At 33.9% G+C, this 17,868-nt stretch overlaps 1 protein-coding gene across 6 annotated transcripts in view; it reads left to right on the top strand.

Moving 5' to 3' along the window:
- Nucleotides 1-17,868, top strand: part of PAN3 (poly(A) specific ribonuclease subunit PAN3) — a 130,009-nt gene that overhangs the window by 17,461 nt on the left and 94,680 nt on the right. For all 6 annotated transcript variants that reach the window (XM_032403288.1, XM_032403287.1, XM_032403285.1 and 3 more), the window contains exons 2-4: nt 1,842-1,963; nt 2,737-2,803; nt 4,694-4,764. In XM_032403288.1, coding sequence (XP_032259179.1) covers nt 1,842-1,963; nt 2,737-2,803; nt 4,694-4,764 — 260 coding nt within the window. The remainder of the gene's footprint in view (nt 1-1,841; nt 1,964-2,736; nt 2,804-4,693; nt 4,765-17,868) is intronic.

Here is a 17,868-nt window from a genome sequence, read left to right as displayed (position 1 = left end):
GTGTGTGTATGTATATATGTATATATATATTCAGTCTTATAATCTGTGTGTGTATATATGTAAGCACACTAATTATACTATAAATAAAAATGCATTCCCTTTTCACTTCACATTGTAAATAGTTATGATACATACCATTATTTATTAACCTTATTTTCTACAACCTTTTATTATGGAAAATTTTAAACTTTGATAAAAGTAGAGAGGAGAATATAATAATCCCCTATCACTCAGCTTTAACAAGGACCAGCATTTTGCCAGTTTTATTTGGTCTCTCTTCCCAGTTTTTCATTTGCTAGAGTATTAATAAATCCCAGACATTAATTATTACGATTTTTAAATAATTTCATAGTATTCTTTGAAAAGATATGTTAGAATTTACTTAATTTTTTGTTGTTGGGCATTTCACATTGTGTCTAATTATTAAAATACTTTTAATACTTGTATATAAATGGACAAAGTGATGAACAATTTCACATATAAATCTAGATGTTTCTGATTATATTCTTCAGCTACATCTGAAATTGTAAACACTAATTTAAAAGATATGAACCATTAAAAATAATCTTTTTGTAATTATAAAGGGAATACATTTTAATTGTGGACATTTTGTGAAATAAATCTTAAAAATAGAGACTAAAAATTACCTCAGATTGCTTTCCAAGGAATCCCTATGTATTAGTCTGGGCCACTATAATAAAATTCCACAGAGTGGATGTTTTATAAACAACAGAAATGTGTTTCTCACTATTCTGGAGGCTGGGAAGTCCAGGATCATAGCACTGGTAGATTTTGTGTGGTGGTTGGTGAGAACCTACTTCCTGGTTCATAAATGGGTACCTTGTGCTTTCACATGGTTGAAGGGGCTGGGGATCTCTGTAGGTGTCTTTTATAGTATTAATCTCATTCCTGAGGGCTCCACTCCCGTGACCTAAGCACCTCCCAAAGGCCCTGCCTCCTTTACCATTATCTTTGGGGGTTAGGATTTCAACATAGGAATTTTGTGGTTATACAGAAATTCAGATCATAGCACCCTATATTCAGCCATCAGCATTTTGTTTAGTTTTCTTCTTAGTTGGGGGTTGGAGTGGTTTCAGTGGTTCTCAGAGGCTATGCCTAGAAAAGGACAATCTATTTTGAGCTTAGCTGATTTGTAAAGCATACGACTTTGTACTTAACTGGCAGCTTGGAAAATAGCAGCGTTCCAAGTAGTTACAGAGACGTAGCATCTACAACAGATTGTCCATTACTTTGTTGCTATATCATGGATTGTCCTACTAGTTATAATCATTCTGTATTCACCTATCCCAAAATCAACAGCTTATCTGTATTTCTGAACTCTATCTCATTGCTACATATGCAGAATAGTTTTTACTGAATTATGAGTTAATGTGAGACTGCTGGTCTGTTTCATAAGATAGGTTAAGAGTTTAACAGAATTTCTCAGTACTGAGAAACTTAAATCTGTTTCTTTTATGAAGATTCACAGGAGAAATTGCAGTGTTTTATATTCTGTCTTCTTGCAAAGATAAAGAAAGAAAATGATGAGAAAAATGACAGGTGTGCTTTGTTTTTTCATGTTATGCTTGGTGGTGCTTACGTGACTAATATAAAATAAATTACTTTATCTGTGGGAAAGACATCAGTCAGCTTGAGCATTGATGAACAGATTTTTAGAGCTGAGCCAATTTTATTTGGTCCTGCCTTTTGTTATGAACAGATAAATAAAAATAAGTGTGACAGAAATTTGAGACTTTAAAATTTATTTAGAGAGACAGAAATTATATCAATATTTTGTGCTTTTAAACAATTAAAATATTTGAATTTTTCTTATTTTTCAGTTCCTGGAATAGATGGAGGTGCTTTAACTGATACGAGTCTCACAGATTCCTATTTCAGCACCAGCTTTATTGGAGTCAATGGATTTGGAAGCCCAGTGGAAACAAAGTATCCCTTGATGCAGGTATCTTTAGTATGAATTTATATGACGCTAAACAGAGAAGTTTATTCTAGTGGTGGGGGATGTCTAGAGTCTTCATTTATTCCTAAATGTGTTGAGTAGGAGGTAAGGTTTTAGGAAGTGATAAGGTTAGGTGGGATACGGTTGGATTCAGGGTGAGCTTTCAAGGGTGAAGATGGGGTGGGATGGCATTGGAGTGTGTAGAGGATAGATGGAAAGAGACTAATTTCACTCTGTGTGTTTTGTGGCTATGGAGTGAAGGCCTTTCAGGATCAGAGACTAGAGGCTATGGAGTATAAGAAAGCATGGAACATGTTTAGAGAACAGAGAATAGCCTGATTTTATAGAATCTATAAGGTATATGAATAGTAATACGCATTAGGAGAGGATGTTAGAAAGCATTTGTTGACTTTATACATAGTCACTTCACATCTTCTGAGATGGATATTGGAATTTATATTTTATAGACAAGAGACTTAATAGTTACTTATGTTGCCCAATCTAGTAAGTTATGGAAGTGCAATTCAGGATAGGTGTGCAACTTTGGTTTTAAATATCTGACTAGTGAGTTAAATTTTCATTTGATGTGTTATAGAGAGTATTTGGATATTTTTGCATGAATTATTATAATCCACGTAGTGACATTCTAGAGGATTAGAGTGTCAGTAATACGAGAAGTAGATTAGAGGGGAAGAAGCAAAGAGAATCTGAATTGGTTGAATATTCTTAATTCTGTATTTCTCAGTGATATTATGTGTATCTATTTTGTTTTTCAGAGAATGACTAATAGTAGCAGCTCCCCCAGCCTTCTAAATGACAGTGCCAAGCCATATGCAGGCCATGGTAAGACTTGGTCCCTCTTTCTATTTCTGACTCTAAAAATAATATGTTCATTGTAGAAATCTTGAAAATTATAAATGGGTATAAGGAAGAGAATAAGAATGATCTGTTATTTTCACTCCAAATAAATATTATTTGGATTCCGTATAATTCCAAATAATGGTTATGTCTGAGTGTGAATATATATACATATGTATACATAAATAATATGCAATAATACTTAGCTAAGTATATACATGATACTTAAGATTGCATTAGATGTACTTTTAAATTATGACTGTTTCTTGATCATTATAAATTGAATTCTATTATTTCCATAATTTACTAAACTATTTTTTTAAAACTTTTTTTAAAGTATATACTCTAATATTGGACTATGTGTATGAATCTATTCATATTTTGAGCTATGCTTTTGGAAACATTCTTAGACATGGAATTACTGTTTCAAAGATTATGGTCGTTTTTAAGGCTTTTGATACGGAATTTCCAAGTATCTTTCTGTATTCTATTTTAAAAACAAATGTTAAACAAAAAATAAAAACAAATGTTCAAGAATGGTTTCTTAAAAATATGTAACAATGGAATGTTAATACTCTGCATCAGTAAAATGCTAACAATTATTATTAATGGTGAGAATAGAAATTTGCATGTTGATTATTTTCTGAGATAGGCATTTTATGTGTGTGTATCAAATTTCTGTCAATACTTGGATATTTCAGCTTTTTTTGCTGTAGGAAAAAAGAAACATTTTATGTTGAATAAAATTATGAGAAACTAATTAGTAGTGTAATGTTTTTAGCATTCCCATAGAGTTTATATGTTGACTTTTAAATGCTATCAAAAGTAGAATAAAGGATGAGTAATATGACCTATTTTTATAAGTGCCTTGAATGTATAAATTACATAAAAATATTTTACATCTTGTTATTTTATTAGCTTCTCCTTCTTTGCATTATTAAATTGTTGTTTATTCTAATGAAGGACCAGACTATGAAAATTCAGGCAGACAAAGCTGGAGAAATTAAGCAGCAGTCTATATTGAATTATGAAGAGATTTAAGGTTCCTTTAAATGAGAACATTTACTATGGTTTTAAGAATTTTATAGATAATTTAATGAGAAACTTAAGATTAACTAGAGCTCAGAATTGAAGATAAAGTATTTCCATGTATATCATGCACACCTTTTCAGAAGCTCTTCTGATTTATTAAATGAAAAACAATTTAGAGTTACACTTGTTTGTAATTTCTGGCCATAGAGTAATAGAACTTTGAAACTATAAAATCTTTGAATTTCATGTTTGTGTTTTGAAACGTGTAATATTTCCATCTTTAAAAACTTAATTTACCTATATTTTTAATAAGAATATAAAATATCTGGTGATAAAAGGATGGAATATTCTCTAGAGTAGATGGCTTTAAGGCCTTGCCTAAGTGTTAAAATCCAAGTCCAGTCACTTGGAATATGGTTTACTGTCCTTCCCACCTCACTGCCCCTTATAATTTTTCTCATGATTTGGTCTCAAGCATACAAACATTTACTACAGGTAGACTTCCTTCCTTCCTAAACACATTACTAATAGCATGGTTAAGAGTCCTCTTTTCTTTTTTTCTGTTTGATTTTTCTTTTGGTTCTAAGCAAACAGATACACCCTAATCCATATAGCTTCTGATTAAATGTGTACTGAGTATTGGCTGAAAGAAGTATTCTCTAATTTGTGTTTTAGTCACTTAGAAAATATTATGAACATCCACTGTATGTGAGGCATTGAGTTTAACTGTTACTATGGTGTATGATTTTTATTACTGTTATAAGCATTGTCAAGTTAAACATTTATTAGATTTGTGGGTTACTTGAGTTGTCTGTGTGGAAACTTATGTAACTTACCTTCCAGATCCTCTAACTTCACCTGCTTCATCCTTGTTTAATGATTTTGGTGCCCTCAACATCTCTCAGAGAAGAAAGGTAGGTGAAGTTGAAACTTATGTGAGACTAAAGGGAATATACAGGTGATACTGGGGTTATCACCTATATAATGGTCAATATTCTCTTAAGTTGGGGGGTCCTTTTATAGACTGATATTTTTCTTGCTTTTGTTTGACCTTTTCCTTGTTACATATTTCATATATGTAGAATTTTATTTGTCTCTGTGCATGAAATAGAGATTTTTTTTTTGTGAAGGGATGAAATCCTTCTTTTGCTCATTTTCTTTATTTTAATGTATTCTGTTTTTAAAAAAACATCTAATTTACTGTTGTAGTTGCTGTTAATGTGACCCTTTACAGGCACATTAATCATGTTTTAACTTTATTTTTTGACTGCTTTGTCTAAATTTCAAAGATTTTTCCCTTAATTTAAACACCTCATTACAAGGCAACCTTAAAAATCTTCAACTTTTCATAATTGGTTCTACCTGTTTGAAAACAGTTTAAAATCTCTTGTTGTTAGAAATTTAATTTAATTTAATTTGGAATTGAGGTTGATAGGCCTTGCATAGATTTTGAAGTTTTTTATAGGGACTTAGTTCTATGACAAGGAGAAATGAAATTCTATTATAGTTTGATGCCTTTAAATCTTAATGAGAATCATTACGTTAATAGTAATAATAATCTAGAGAAGGTAGTAGTTTTGATTAGGATCAGTAGCCCCTAAAGATGTTCAGGAGGTTGTAAATCTTGGTGGAAATTACTACAGTGTTATAACTAATTTCAGTTTCCTGAGTAATGGAAGAAAGACCCCCCCATATAAAGAATATTAATTTTAGGAGACTGATAAGTTTAAGATGCTTTTAGGAAGTTATCTGATCAGAGGGTAGTATAAAATGAAATTCAAGAAGCCTAGATATTCTCAAGAATTATGGGGTCAGGTATAAATGACATCAATACCTTAGGTACCTAGTATTATCTCCATTTTGAAACAGATCAGATCAAGGAGGTAATTACAGAATGCTTTTAATGATAAATGAAAATGTGTGGGCTTGATTTTATAGACTTCCTTATGGGCTATCATCAAGAACACATTTACTCTTGCTTTACATGCTATTCTCATAAATTGGAATATGTAGTTTTTGAATCCTTATAGTAGAAGTGGAAAAGAATTGGACACAGGCTGACTCATTGGCAGTAGTGAGAAGTGACAATAGGCAAAAGCCCATCAATATGGAAGGAAACTGAAATGCTGAAAAGCAGATACAAGCTAGAAATCAAATTATCTGGAGCTATTTGGTGTAAGGAAAAATACAAAGCCCTTAAGTAGTTTTAGGGGTCCCCTTAATGTCTTTTTCACATTTTTAATAATCAGTTAATTGTGATAAGTCCCATTTCCAATATATGAGTAGAAAGTAAGACTAGAATGGCAGATAAACACTTAAAAAGTGTTCCTAATATGAGGGTTAAGTGGACTGTACCTTAAAGTTGAAATATATGATTTAGAGCTACTCACATTTGTTTTTGAGAAAATAGTAAAAATCTCTGGAGATTGGAAAAAGGAGGATATATAGTGCCTGTTCTTTTAAAATTCATTTTAGTAAAGAAAGTAGTAAAAGGAAATGTTATTACCAATGTGACCTCAGTATTTGGAATGGAAGCAGATTAATGTGGTGAAATGAGCACTGTGTTGGAACTTTTGAGGTCCTGGATCTCTAGCTTTGTGACCTTGAGCCAACTTCCTAGGCTGTAATCTTTACATCCATGAAATGATGAACATGGCCTGGATAATTGCTGTGTTGTCTTTCAACTTTAAAATTCAGTATCTCTAAACTGAAAGGACCTATGTGTTAGTCTCTACTTAGAAATTTGGTGTTCACGTAGTATATCTTTGAAGGACCATATTTTCTTGCTATTTACATTTAAAATAATATGAAGGGACGTAAGAGATTTTTTTCCAGTAGTGGACTATATAGTTAGGAATCTATGTTGGTACAGGTTGCGTATGTTTTAAAATTGTTAATGGTTGAATTGAGGTTTAAAATTTATTTGTGTTAGAAAAACTCTTAGCATAAGAGTGTTGCATGCTACATGTTGCGAATTGAAGGCATATGTAGAGTTTCTTTTATTGTAGTAATTCTTAATGTCTGTTTAATGAAGCAATTTTAGTGGAAGTAACTCAAATTTAGGTAAATATAATTCTCGGTTGATCTAAGCAGGCTATCATGATTACTCAGACATTTTATTTCATAATGATATTGGAGAACAGATAGTTAGGCCATACCTACTACTGTATCATAGCTAAATTATTTTCTGGAAATCTCATTCGGGCCAGTCCTTGGGCCAGGTATGCTGCATTTTGCCTGGTGAGTATGTGAATTATTGGGACCAGATTAGTCAACTGTTTTTACTGTAAGCAGACTTATTATGTACTATGTGGAAAATTGAAAAAGAGTATTGATGTTTTTACTGCTCCTCTCAAGTCTAGTTGAAGAGGCAATACATGAACCTACTTACAGCATATTAATTAGTGGTAATTTAAATATCTGATGATTGCTAAATAGGAGCAAATTCTCTAGATGCAGAAGCGTTTATGGTGAAAAGATGTTTTGAGTTGGGGTTTTTTGAAGTTGAGGAATATGTTGAAGCAAGTACTCAATCAGAAGATACTGCTTGATTACAAGTAGAGAGTTAGGATCTTCAGCAAATTTTTAAATTCTGTCTATCATAGATGAGCGAAGAGACTATGACTGAGGGCCTTATATCTACAGGGACGGGTTGAAGTAAAATGTGGGATGTGAAAAACAGTATTAAACAGGTTCATAGCCATTTGTCTCGGCTGCTTTATTGTTGTGAGGTGTGTGACAAACTTCCGGAAGAGTTGTATCCTGAGAATATACGCATTAGGGCAGTACTGCTCATGTCCAGGGACTGACGCTAGTCCCTGAAGTATTTGTGACCTGTCTATAGGGAGGTAAGTTAAAAAACTGAAAGTAAATTTTTAGGAACTTCTATAATAATTTGATACTGCCACATTCAAATATGTGCTCATTTTTCTAGTAACTCACTTTTACTTTATAAAATACACAGCTGTGATATTTAGGAAATTATTATTAAATCATCATGATATTTCACAACTGATATTTGAGAAGCACTGATTTTTTTTTCTACGTTAGATATATTTACTGTTATAGATAGGGAAGGTAACCAGTGTTTGAAACTTTGTAAAATTACCATTGGCCAAGGGTGGCGGTGGAAGAAATTGAATTACAGCTGTGTACTCTGTAGGAGAGTTAAGTCCCCCAAAACACTGGAGACAGAGTTTTGGTGAAAATGAGACTAATATATTTGAGAGTAATACATGAGGAAACCTTAATAGCAAGATAGTTGAAGCTGCGAACTGGCTTGACAGAAAAAGAGGGGAGAGTCACCCTGAATCACAAGTGTGATCTAGAGAACAGTACAGTTTTGGGTAAGAATCCTTTGGGAAGAAAGTATCTTTATAACAAAGTTAGATGTTGAAATACAGATATGCATAAATGAAGTGAATCAGTACTATGACATCTCACTAGGTATTCTTGCTAAGCTGTGAATTTTTATGCAGGGTGACCACAAATGATTGAAACAAGTCCTAAGCAGAGTGAGAAGCCCTCAAAATTTGTATTTGACATTATTGACTTCCCCTTGTGTATCTTTCTTAGCCTCTCTTTGCCCTCTTTTTTAAGCCATCAAGAGTCCTTTTCTTTTCAGGCTCGGCCCCCCCCCCCCCCCCCCATTAAAGCAAAAAAGGCTCTGGTGCCTGTAATTTATACTTCTTGTTTTAGCTGTACTTGACGATGATGTTTCAATCAATATGCAGCTTTACCTGGACATTTGCACTTTATTTCTAGTATTGGGATAACATATTTTCACTTCTGTAAATTTTTAAGGTTTTAATAACAAGTTAAAGTCTTTGGGCTTAGGGGACAAAGATTTGTGATGTATCCTGTTTATTTCTTCTGTTCTTGATTTTAGAACTGTTAGGATGAAGGAAGTGGGGTCAGAAGGGGTTTGGCTTATTTGCTGGTGGTTTATTTGTGAGGAGATGTAGGTTTTGGAGGTCCAGCTCTGGATTATTCCGCTTGAGGTCAAAGTTCACTAGTAATACTTTTGCTGCTTCCTTCCATGTTTTATCTTAGTTTGGAACCTCCTTCCCACTGTTTTCTACCTCAAGAGTATACATTCCTCTTTCAGCCATCTTTATTACAAAATTTACTGGTGATATATATTGTATGTTTTCTGATTAATTTGACTTTTAAATTTTTTCTTGTAACATTTCTGTTCTCATGTCTTCAAAAGATGACTTCTACACTGTTTCTATTCTCAGGAACAAAATATGGAGTAACAAGGAAACTGGAGAGTATTTATGGTAGGGTTCTTTTATGGAGAAGGCTAAAGTAAATTTGGAGAAATTAATAGAATTATGGCAGAGACAATTTGGAATGTAAATGCTTCCTTAATCCTTTTGATGGTTAGGTTTATTTTGCAATATCAAGTCAAGTATTGATCTCAGGAAAAATAAAAAATGAGAAAATGGAGAAGATAGTGAAAAATAACTGAAATCTTAATGGAAGTTGCAATATAAAAGTTGACTTGTAAAACCACGGTTTTTAAACTTTTTGTATATGTTCTCAAATACTGTTTTAGTTAGTGTTTAGATTTGTAGGTCAGCCACATCAGTATCATTTACCTATGAGTATTGTGCAAGTCATGTTTCTATGGAAAATTGTGTTTAGAATTACAAATTAAACAGAGCTATTCTCTTTTACTGGAGTAGACTAAACCTCCATTCATCTCCACTTGCCGTGCTGTGGGAATGTGTCCTCTCCCAACTTAAGCCAGTTGTAGTGAGGTTGTAGATTTAGAGATAACATATGGGTCCATATGGGAATTGGTTGAGTTGTTGGAGTCCAGGTTCCTCTAGGCAGGGAAGCACCCATGGTTACTGTTTATAACTTGCTCATAGCCTCTTGGTGAATTTTTACTTCTCTCAAAGATCCAACACTAGGTATTGAATAATGGTTAAAGTTTTAGGGTTTGGAGTTGGATGCCAGGCAGTCTGAATTGAATCTCAGTTTCTTCACTGATTATCATTGTGTCTTTAAGCTTAGTTAAACCTTTCTCTTTCTTCGTTCACAAGATGAGAATAATAATAATACCTTGTGCCTACCGTGTGGAGTTGTTATGAGGACTAAATGAAATATATTTCCTGGCATGGAAGTGCCCAGTAAATGGTAGTTCTCATTGTAGTAAAACATGGTATTAGCCAAACCTTTCTAGCCTTGTTTGGGAATTGTTAACTGTTGTTAAATAAATAAATATCTGTTGCCACTCACTCTGGATCAGGCTGTGTTATAATTGTCAACTGGAGAAGTGGTTCTCCTACAGCTGCTCTGAGGATGTCTGTCTTTTCTTTGAGGTGTTCAGGTCTCTCTTCCTCCCACGTTTCTTTTTTGCCTTCTCTCCACATAGCTGTTAGCTTCTCAAACACATGCTTCAAATTTGGTGAAAAGCTATCTGGGGATTTCTCACGATGTATTGGCAGACAGAAAGAAACTTGATTTTATTTATATTGATAATGATTTTCTGTATCTGTTCCAGGTAATACAGTAAACTTAAATAATTCTTTCATAAATTAATGTTTTATATTATTTAATCACCCCAACAGGTCTTTGAGAGTGATTATTTTTCTCATTTTACAGAATTGGGAAATGGAAGTTTTGGGAGATCAAGCAATTTATCTAGAATGGATATAGATAATTATTTACATTTCAGAGAAAACAAAAAGCCTTTAGGACAATATGAAAGATAAAATGAGTCTTAGGTAAGGTGAAAAATAGTAGTGGAAAGAAAGGCTACTGGTAATATGCGGGGCGGGGGGGAGGACATAAAACATTGACCTTATGCCTGTTTCTTTTTCCGTTTATGTGATTATCTCAGTAAAAATTTCCATAAACACAATTTCAAGGGAAAGAATATACAATTAAACTTCTGATATTTGACAGATAACCTTTTAGAAATGTTGCACATGTTTATATTCCTACTCACAGATGCTGGTTTTCCTAGAGCCTTGAAAACACAGAGATGTGAAAGTATTTCGTATCTTTGTCATTGTATAAGGCAAAACCCCCCCTTACTGTTTAAATTTGATTTCTGGTGCTGTTGAACTTCTCATTTATGTGAATTGGCTATTGGTGTTTCTTCAATGTCCTTTGCTCATTTTTCTATTTGGCTGTTCTTTTTAAATTCATTGTAAGCTCTGTGTGTGTTAGAGATTTAAACCTCTTCTATCGGATGTTTCAATCCCTTTCCCCATTTTATTTTTGGTCTTCAGTTTCACAGCTGATTTATGCTGTCACTTTTGAAACGTCATACTTACTCTGATGATCTCTTATTAAGTACATTTAAAAGTAACAAAATATTAAGCTCATTTTGTTAAAATAACGTGGTAATTCTCTATTTGCCGAGTCAGTGATTTTAAATTGAAGGGACTGTCAATGTTTTCATGTAATTTTAATCTACTGTCATTTTTATTGCTAATGATCTATAGTAATTAACTTCCCTTAGTAAATGGATATGTTCTCAACCTTCTCTGCATTTTAATTGTCAGATTTAAATGTCACATTCTTTCTATTGCTTTTACCTCCAGTCTTGATCTGTTCTTTTCTTTGAAATGCTGTGCAAGTAACATTAGATTCAAACTTGTTTAGAAATATGTTAGTTCCTATAGAAAGGGCTCAACTTTGAAAGAGTTAAGTTTGTTTTCCTGCTAAATAAATCCAACCCTCCAGGTTGGATTTCCAAGATTATGTTGAGATAAAGATATGCTTTGGAAAGAACAGATTAAATTTTGTTGTAACAAATCAGCAGTTCAACCATGTAGTACTTTGTGCATTTTAGTTTAATTGGTACTTTGTGTGCAGTCATCCCTTGGCTTTTGTTGAGTCAAGAAAGAATCTTCAAATTTATGATTGTAAGGAAATTTTGTTCTATTGACTGACTATAAAAGATCTCATGGCAGGTTTTTGTTTTAGAGGTCTTTTTTTTAGAGGTTTATGGTGGTTTGGTGTTTGATACTTTACCATATTTAAACATGTGAACTGAAACAGTATGCTTTTTACATACAGTGTATAATACTGTTGGCTAAAGTCCTTACTTTGTTTTAGCTTTGGGCATTTGACTTACCTAATAATGACAGCTTAGTAAAACCATGGTGCTTTTGCTACTTGGCTTTAGGAACTAGCAGCTTACTCTGAGATTATGTGGTTGGCTTCTTTTTACTCTTCTCTGATCATTGTATTTACAAAGTGGAGTAGCTGATCTTAATAGCTTGGCATTATTGGTGGTTACCTCTATTTTCCTGCGAAGTAGGGGTCAGTAATGAATTAGTAAAGGTGAGTTTAGAATTCTCATCACAAACATGCTAGCCTAAGTTTTAGCTTAAATTTAACCCAAACTGTGTAATTTCCCAAACTCTTTTTAATTCCCACTATTTTTTTCCGTGAACTTTGAAAATGGGGACAGGAACCTGCTTAATTTTATTTCTTTGAATGGAGGCTCTGTTGCTCTTATTTCTCATTGATCCCATCTATGCCAGTTAGATTCAAAGAGAGTGATTCATTTAGAAATTGGTATTTGGTCATTTTAGGATTAGCTAGACTAACGTAAGAGTGAAATATGTTAAGGAATGTTACAGAATATGGAACAGCTTTCTTCAGATTGGAAGCAGAATATCATAGTTAAGAGTACAAACTCCAGGGCCCAACGTTACATTAGTTGTGAGGTTATAGGCAAGTTATTTTAACTTCTAAGCCTCACTTTTCTCATCTGTAAAGTTGGTTCTACAATTGTGCCAGTCTCACAGAATTATGATGATTAAATACCATAATGGGTATAAAGTGCTTGGCATAGTGCCCTGTGCTTATCAAATGGTAGTTGTTCCAGTCTTCTACTGCTTATGATTCTGCAGTTTTAAAACATGTTTATCTGTTTCTGGATGTGTATGAGATTACTTTTGATTAACCACTACCTTATTTTAAGTTCAATTATAGTAGGGTATATTAGAGTATAGTAGAGTAATACCAAGTATATTATTTAGCAGATCTGAAGATCCTCTGTTACATTTCAAGATTAAGCAAGGGTACACATATAAATAAATAAAAAGGGAACCTTTTGCTAACAAGTGAATAGGCATTTTAGCATGATCTTTGGTTTTGATAAGGTACTGAAACACATTATAAAAACTTAAAATTATTAGTCGATTGTTTGTTGTAGAAATAACTTTCATGACTTAAAAAAAACACCTTTACTCACATTCACTTAAAATAACTTTGGCATGATATTTTATTTATCTACATTTTATATTCTAGTTCCATTCTAAAGCAAAAGAATAAAAGAAGTTGCAGTTTGGTGTTCTAGTTCTTTTGAAATTGAAAGAAGCTTAGCAAGAGTATTCCAGCTGATCTTGATTTTGTTGGAGTAGAACTCTGTTGTAATATGGAGATTTTAAGGACAAAAGTAATGACTGCTTTGTAGGCTTTCTTAAATTTATGCAGATAATATCGGGGGACTGACTCATAGTAGAGCTTAAAATATGTTTGCATGTGTATGTAAATCCTTTTTTGCTTTATTTGATATAATTTAGATCAGTTTTTACTTAGCAGTATCCTCTGTTTTCATCCTGTCATCCTGTACATTGATTCCACAAATTAAAAGGTCTTTTTCATTTACAGATGTTTACCTGTCACTGAGTCTTAACAATGAGCCTGTTTTTCTATAGACTGACTTGCCTATTGCATCCTACTCTTGTTTTTCTTTGAACAGTGAAAACTTAAGGAACCTAATATGTTTTCACAAAAAGCCCACAATTAATGATAATGAATTGACAGGACAAAATACAGTATAATCTTTGCAACTGACTTGCTCTGTTTTTGACTTTCTAAGTCTTTTACCTATGGAGAAAATGATTGGAGCCCATGCTACAGTGGTTTGTAGGTCTGGATTTAATATTCTCAATTAATTAGGTGTAGGAGCCTTTAAGATCCAGGTAATAAATTAGGTAGAGGTATAGTTCCCTGTCTTGATGATTATATGAAAATTAGTTTATATTTTATTCAGTTCGGGGTCTATTTTTCCCAGTGACTTTAGATTAACCACCAAATTAATGGAATTACAATCTCATATTTAGTTCTCGTAATTACAAATGTGCTACAATACCAAGACATTTCATTAATTGAGGGAAGACCATTGTGAGCTAGAAGAGGTTATAAAAGAAATACAGGTTTATTTTCAAATAAATATGTAGTAGATTCTAGACCAGAGGTGTCTATTAGTGGATCTGAGACCGTCAGGAGTGGCAGGAGGTAGGTTGCTGAGTTATTACAGCAAAAGGTAGTGAATTAATGTAATTACTAAGGATTATCTGAAAAGAGATCACTCATACATATGTACCACTGTTTTCTAAGTATATGAGGCTGTTGTGACTAATAAAATGCAAATCATCCAAAAATGTCATTCATAGTAACTTTAAATCATCATTCATTGTTTTCAGAGTATAAAGGGTGAAAGCACAATTGTGTTTTTGATGTTCAGAAGGAGTTTTTAAATTTCAGGGTAGTGGAAACTTTTTGTAGTAGGATAACAATTTGATTTCTAGTTTATTACTAATTAGATAATGACTTATAACAACACATGGCTGGTAATAATGAAGCATTGTAGAAGCATTGTTAAAGCATTGTTGTTTTGCCGTTGTACCAAAAGTATTGTGCACTGAAAAATTGGTCTGTTACTTGGTAGCTTTAACTACATTTTCTATTACAAGCATGGTATTTATAGATCTTTCTTTGGCTTGAATGTGAAGTTTTAGAAGAGAATATATCTTAGCTTTGTATTTCTAGGAAGAAGGGCATAGAGCCTAATGCTGAAATGTTGAGTGAATGAATGTATAAAAAAATGTGTGTACATTTAGACTTTTGAACTCAAACAGTCCTAAAAATTAGCTTTTACTGTTCTTTATTTCGACATAGAGACTTACCTCAATTATAAGGAATGAAGGTGGATTTCCTTAGACCTAAACCATTGGAAATGGCTTTTATGAACCAGGGCAAGAAATTTTGAAGAGCCAGGGCTCTGGGGGCTACACGAGTAATAGTCTTGAAGGTTCTAAGTATCTAGATCAAGCTTTAAGGATTTGGGATGTTGAACTATTGAACTTCTCTCTCTTTTTATTTCAGGGAGTGGCTTCAGTTTCTGTCTAGACCAATAGTTTCTTATCTAGGTTTTTTCTATGGAACTTGACTACTCAAAGTGTGGTCACCAGATCAGCAGTACTAGCAGTCTTGGGAGCCTTTTAGAAATGCAGAGTCTCAGGCTTCACTCTAGGCCTACTGAATCAAAATCTTTATTTTAATAACATCCCCAGAAGATTCATAGGTTCGCTATAGTTTGAATACAAAAGGATCCTTGAATACTTCTGTTCAGGCCTAACCTGTTTTTTTTTAGTGTCCAGTATAAAGGGTAAAACTATTTTCAACTACTGTCTTATTGTACTGTTTATTTAGATTTTGTGGAGAATGATAAAAATTCACTCTTGTAGTACATCTTGAGACTTAAAGTAAAAATTGTTTAACTAGAGTGGGGAGGGGAGAGATAGGGAGGAGTAGTTTAGCCCTGCTGGATATTTTACTACAGGAACAAAAAGAGGTTGGGAATTTTGATGTACAATATTGACTTACTAGGAGGTGGGGTACAAAGCTGGTTATTTACCAATAGGACAGGACATTTACAAATGCTTCCATTCCATACGTAGAATTCCATGGAGGGGCAAGGCTATCAAGAATGGAGGATCAACAAGGGGACATAACTGGTTTTTTTTTTTCTTTTTAAGATTTTATTTATTTATTTGACAGAGAGAGAGAGAGAAAGACAGCGAGAGACGGAACACAAGCAGGGGGGAGTGGGAGAGGGAGAAGAAGGCTTCCCGCTGAGCAGGGAGCCCAATGTAAGGCTTGATCCCAGGACCCTGGGCAGACGCTTAACAATTGAGCCACCCACGCGCCCCCCATAACTGTTTTTTTTTAACTCTCACATTCTCAGCATTGGTCTAGGGAAGGATTACTGGAAGCTAAGGAAAAGGGAAGAGGGCTGTTGCTTTTGTTTGCTTTGGAGTAGAGGGGTTTGGATCTTACAGATCTCAGAATTTTAGGGTAATAACTTTAGGGGTTAGTAAACATTTTCCATAAAATTCTGTTTGTCCCTTTTATTTCTTCATCTTCTATTTGACTTCTCCAATTTCCTTAGCCCCCACTTTCAATCACCTATAGTTGTTATTAACCTAGCAGGTGTCTCCCCAACCCGGCTTTATTAGCTCTATTCCCATTTCAGTTCCCTTGAGTTCACATCCTTCACCTACACCAGTGATTCTCAAATGGGGGCAGTTTTGTCCTCCCGGGACATTGAAGATATATTTGGTTGTCACATCTGGGACTGTGGTGCTACTAGCGTCTATAGGTTAAAGGCCAGGGATGCTGCCAAAACATCCTACGATGCACAGGACTGCCTCCACAACAAAGAATTATCGGAAATCTGTAGTTCTGAGGTTGAGAAACTCTAACCTGGATTACTGTGAGTCCACGGGTTTGTGTGCCTGTTTCCACTTTAATTTTCATTCAGAAGCTTTCAAGAGTTCCCCATTGCCCATGGAATGAAGTCTGATTGCCCATGGAATGAAGTCTAAAGTCCTTGGCATAGGATATAGAACAATTTTTTTCATTGCTTTGAAGCCTCATCTTTTGTTCTTCAAGGTTAGCCCTCTCTAGAGGGTAGACTGATTACTTGAGCTTTTCACCTAACACCACAGTGCCTGTATGCCTCTGCATATACATTTTTCCTAGCCTACAGTACCTCTCTCCCCCCCCCCCCCCCCCCTGGGCAAACTTACTCCTTTTTCAGAATTGCATTCACCTTCTCTGTGAACCCTTTGTCTCTGCCCTATTGGTACCTTAATTATATATGCATTTATTATATCACAGTGACTGTGTTTTGTTTGCATGACTTTGTTTCCTACTATATTATATCCTCTTGAGGGAAAAGTGTGTGTTTTATTTATTACTGTGTTCTAGTACTTAGAACAGTTCCTGATGCAAAGTAGTTTCTTAGATGTTTAGTGGAACAATACATTTTTTTCCCCAAGGGATAAATAATAATTTGGAAATTAGCTTACAGTTGAGATTTTATGATAATTTATGTCCTGTGCAGTAATATGTAATCTTTTTGCCTCACCATGCTTTGTGTTGCTGCTGTCCCTTTTCAGATGTCATTTTGCCTTCTGTTGCTTATGATGGTAATTTAAATGGATTGATACTTAGGTCTTTCCATTCAGTGTCATGTAGAAGGTTGTACTTCTGGATTAGATTTTAATCTCTTGCTATTTATTGAAGAAAGTTAAATCTATAATGGCACATGTTTGGGGATCTCTTCTGCCTGAGAGGAAAGGTGTTAGGCTAATTACAGGTTTTTGAGGGTTGTGCTGGAGAGAAGAGTGATGAATTCTTCTTTGGAAAAATGAGAAACATGTAATGAGAGCTTTTGGGGAGGGAGAATGCTACATTGGATTTATTTAAATACTTTTTTTCTCTGTTGCTTAGTACACTGCTGTAAGAAAATAAATTGTGCTATTGTAATGACCAACTCAAAAGCAAGTCTGCATTTGTGAAGGATCTGAATACCGGAAGGTCATTTAAAGCAATAGTTTTCATGCTTTCAAATGTATGACTGGAATTTAGGTGCCCTTGTGGTAATCCTAGTTGATAGGTTGTTATTTTGTTTAAATAAATATTCTTTGATGTGTTGAACATTTCTGATAGGATATTCTTTAGCCCAGACATTTTCTAAAATATAAATTTTAAACTAGTGAAAGCTTAATTAAGGTATAGTATTTCTGCTGTGTATCAAAGCCTTATAGTTGTGAGCTATATTACTAGAAATAACTTGCTTTAAAATTCTTTCATTTATAATATTGTTCTGATGGGTTCATTTTTATTCTCATCCACAAAAGTTGCTTGTGATGTAGACATAAAGGGTAATTGAATTGGTGCAAGAGTGCATA

Source organism: Phoca vitulina, unplaced genomic scaffold, assembly GCF_004348235.1.
Source record: "Phoca vitulina isolate PV1807 unplaced genomic scaffold, GSC_HSeal_1.0 scaffold5, whole genome shotgun sequence".
NCBI classification, from domain to species: Eukaryota; Metazoa; Chordata; class Mammalia; order Carnivora; family Phocidae; genus Phoca; species Phoca vitulina.
Note: the sequence above shows the minus strand (reverse complement) of the source record. Positions and strands in the feature narration are given on the sequence as shown.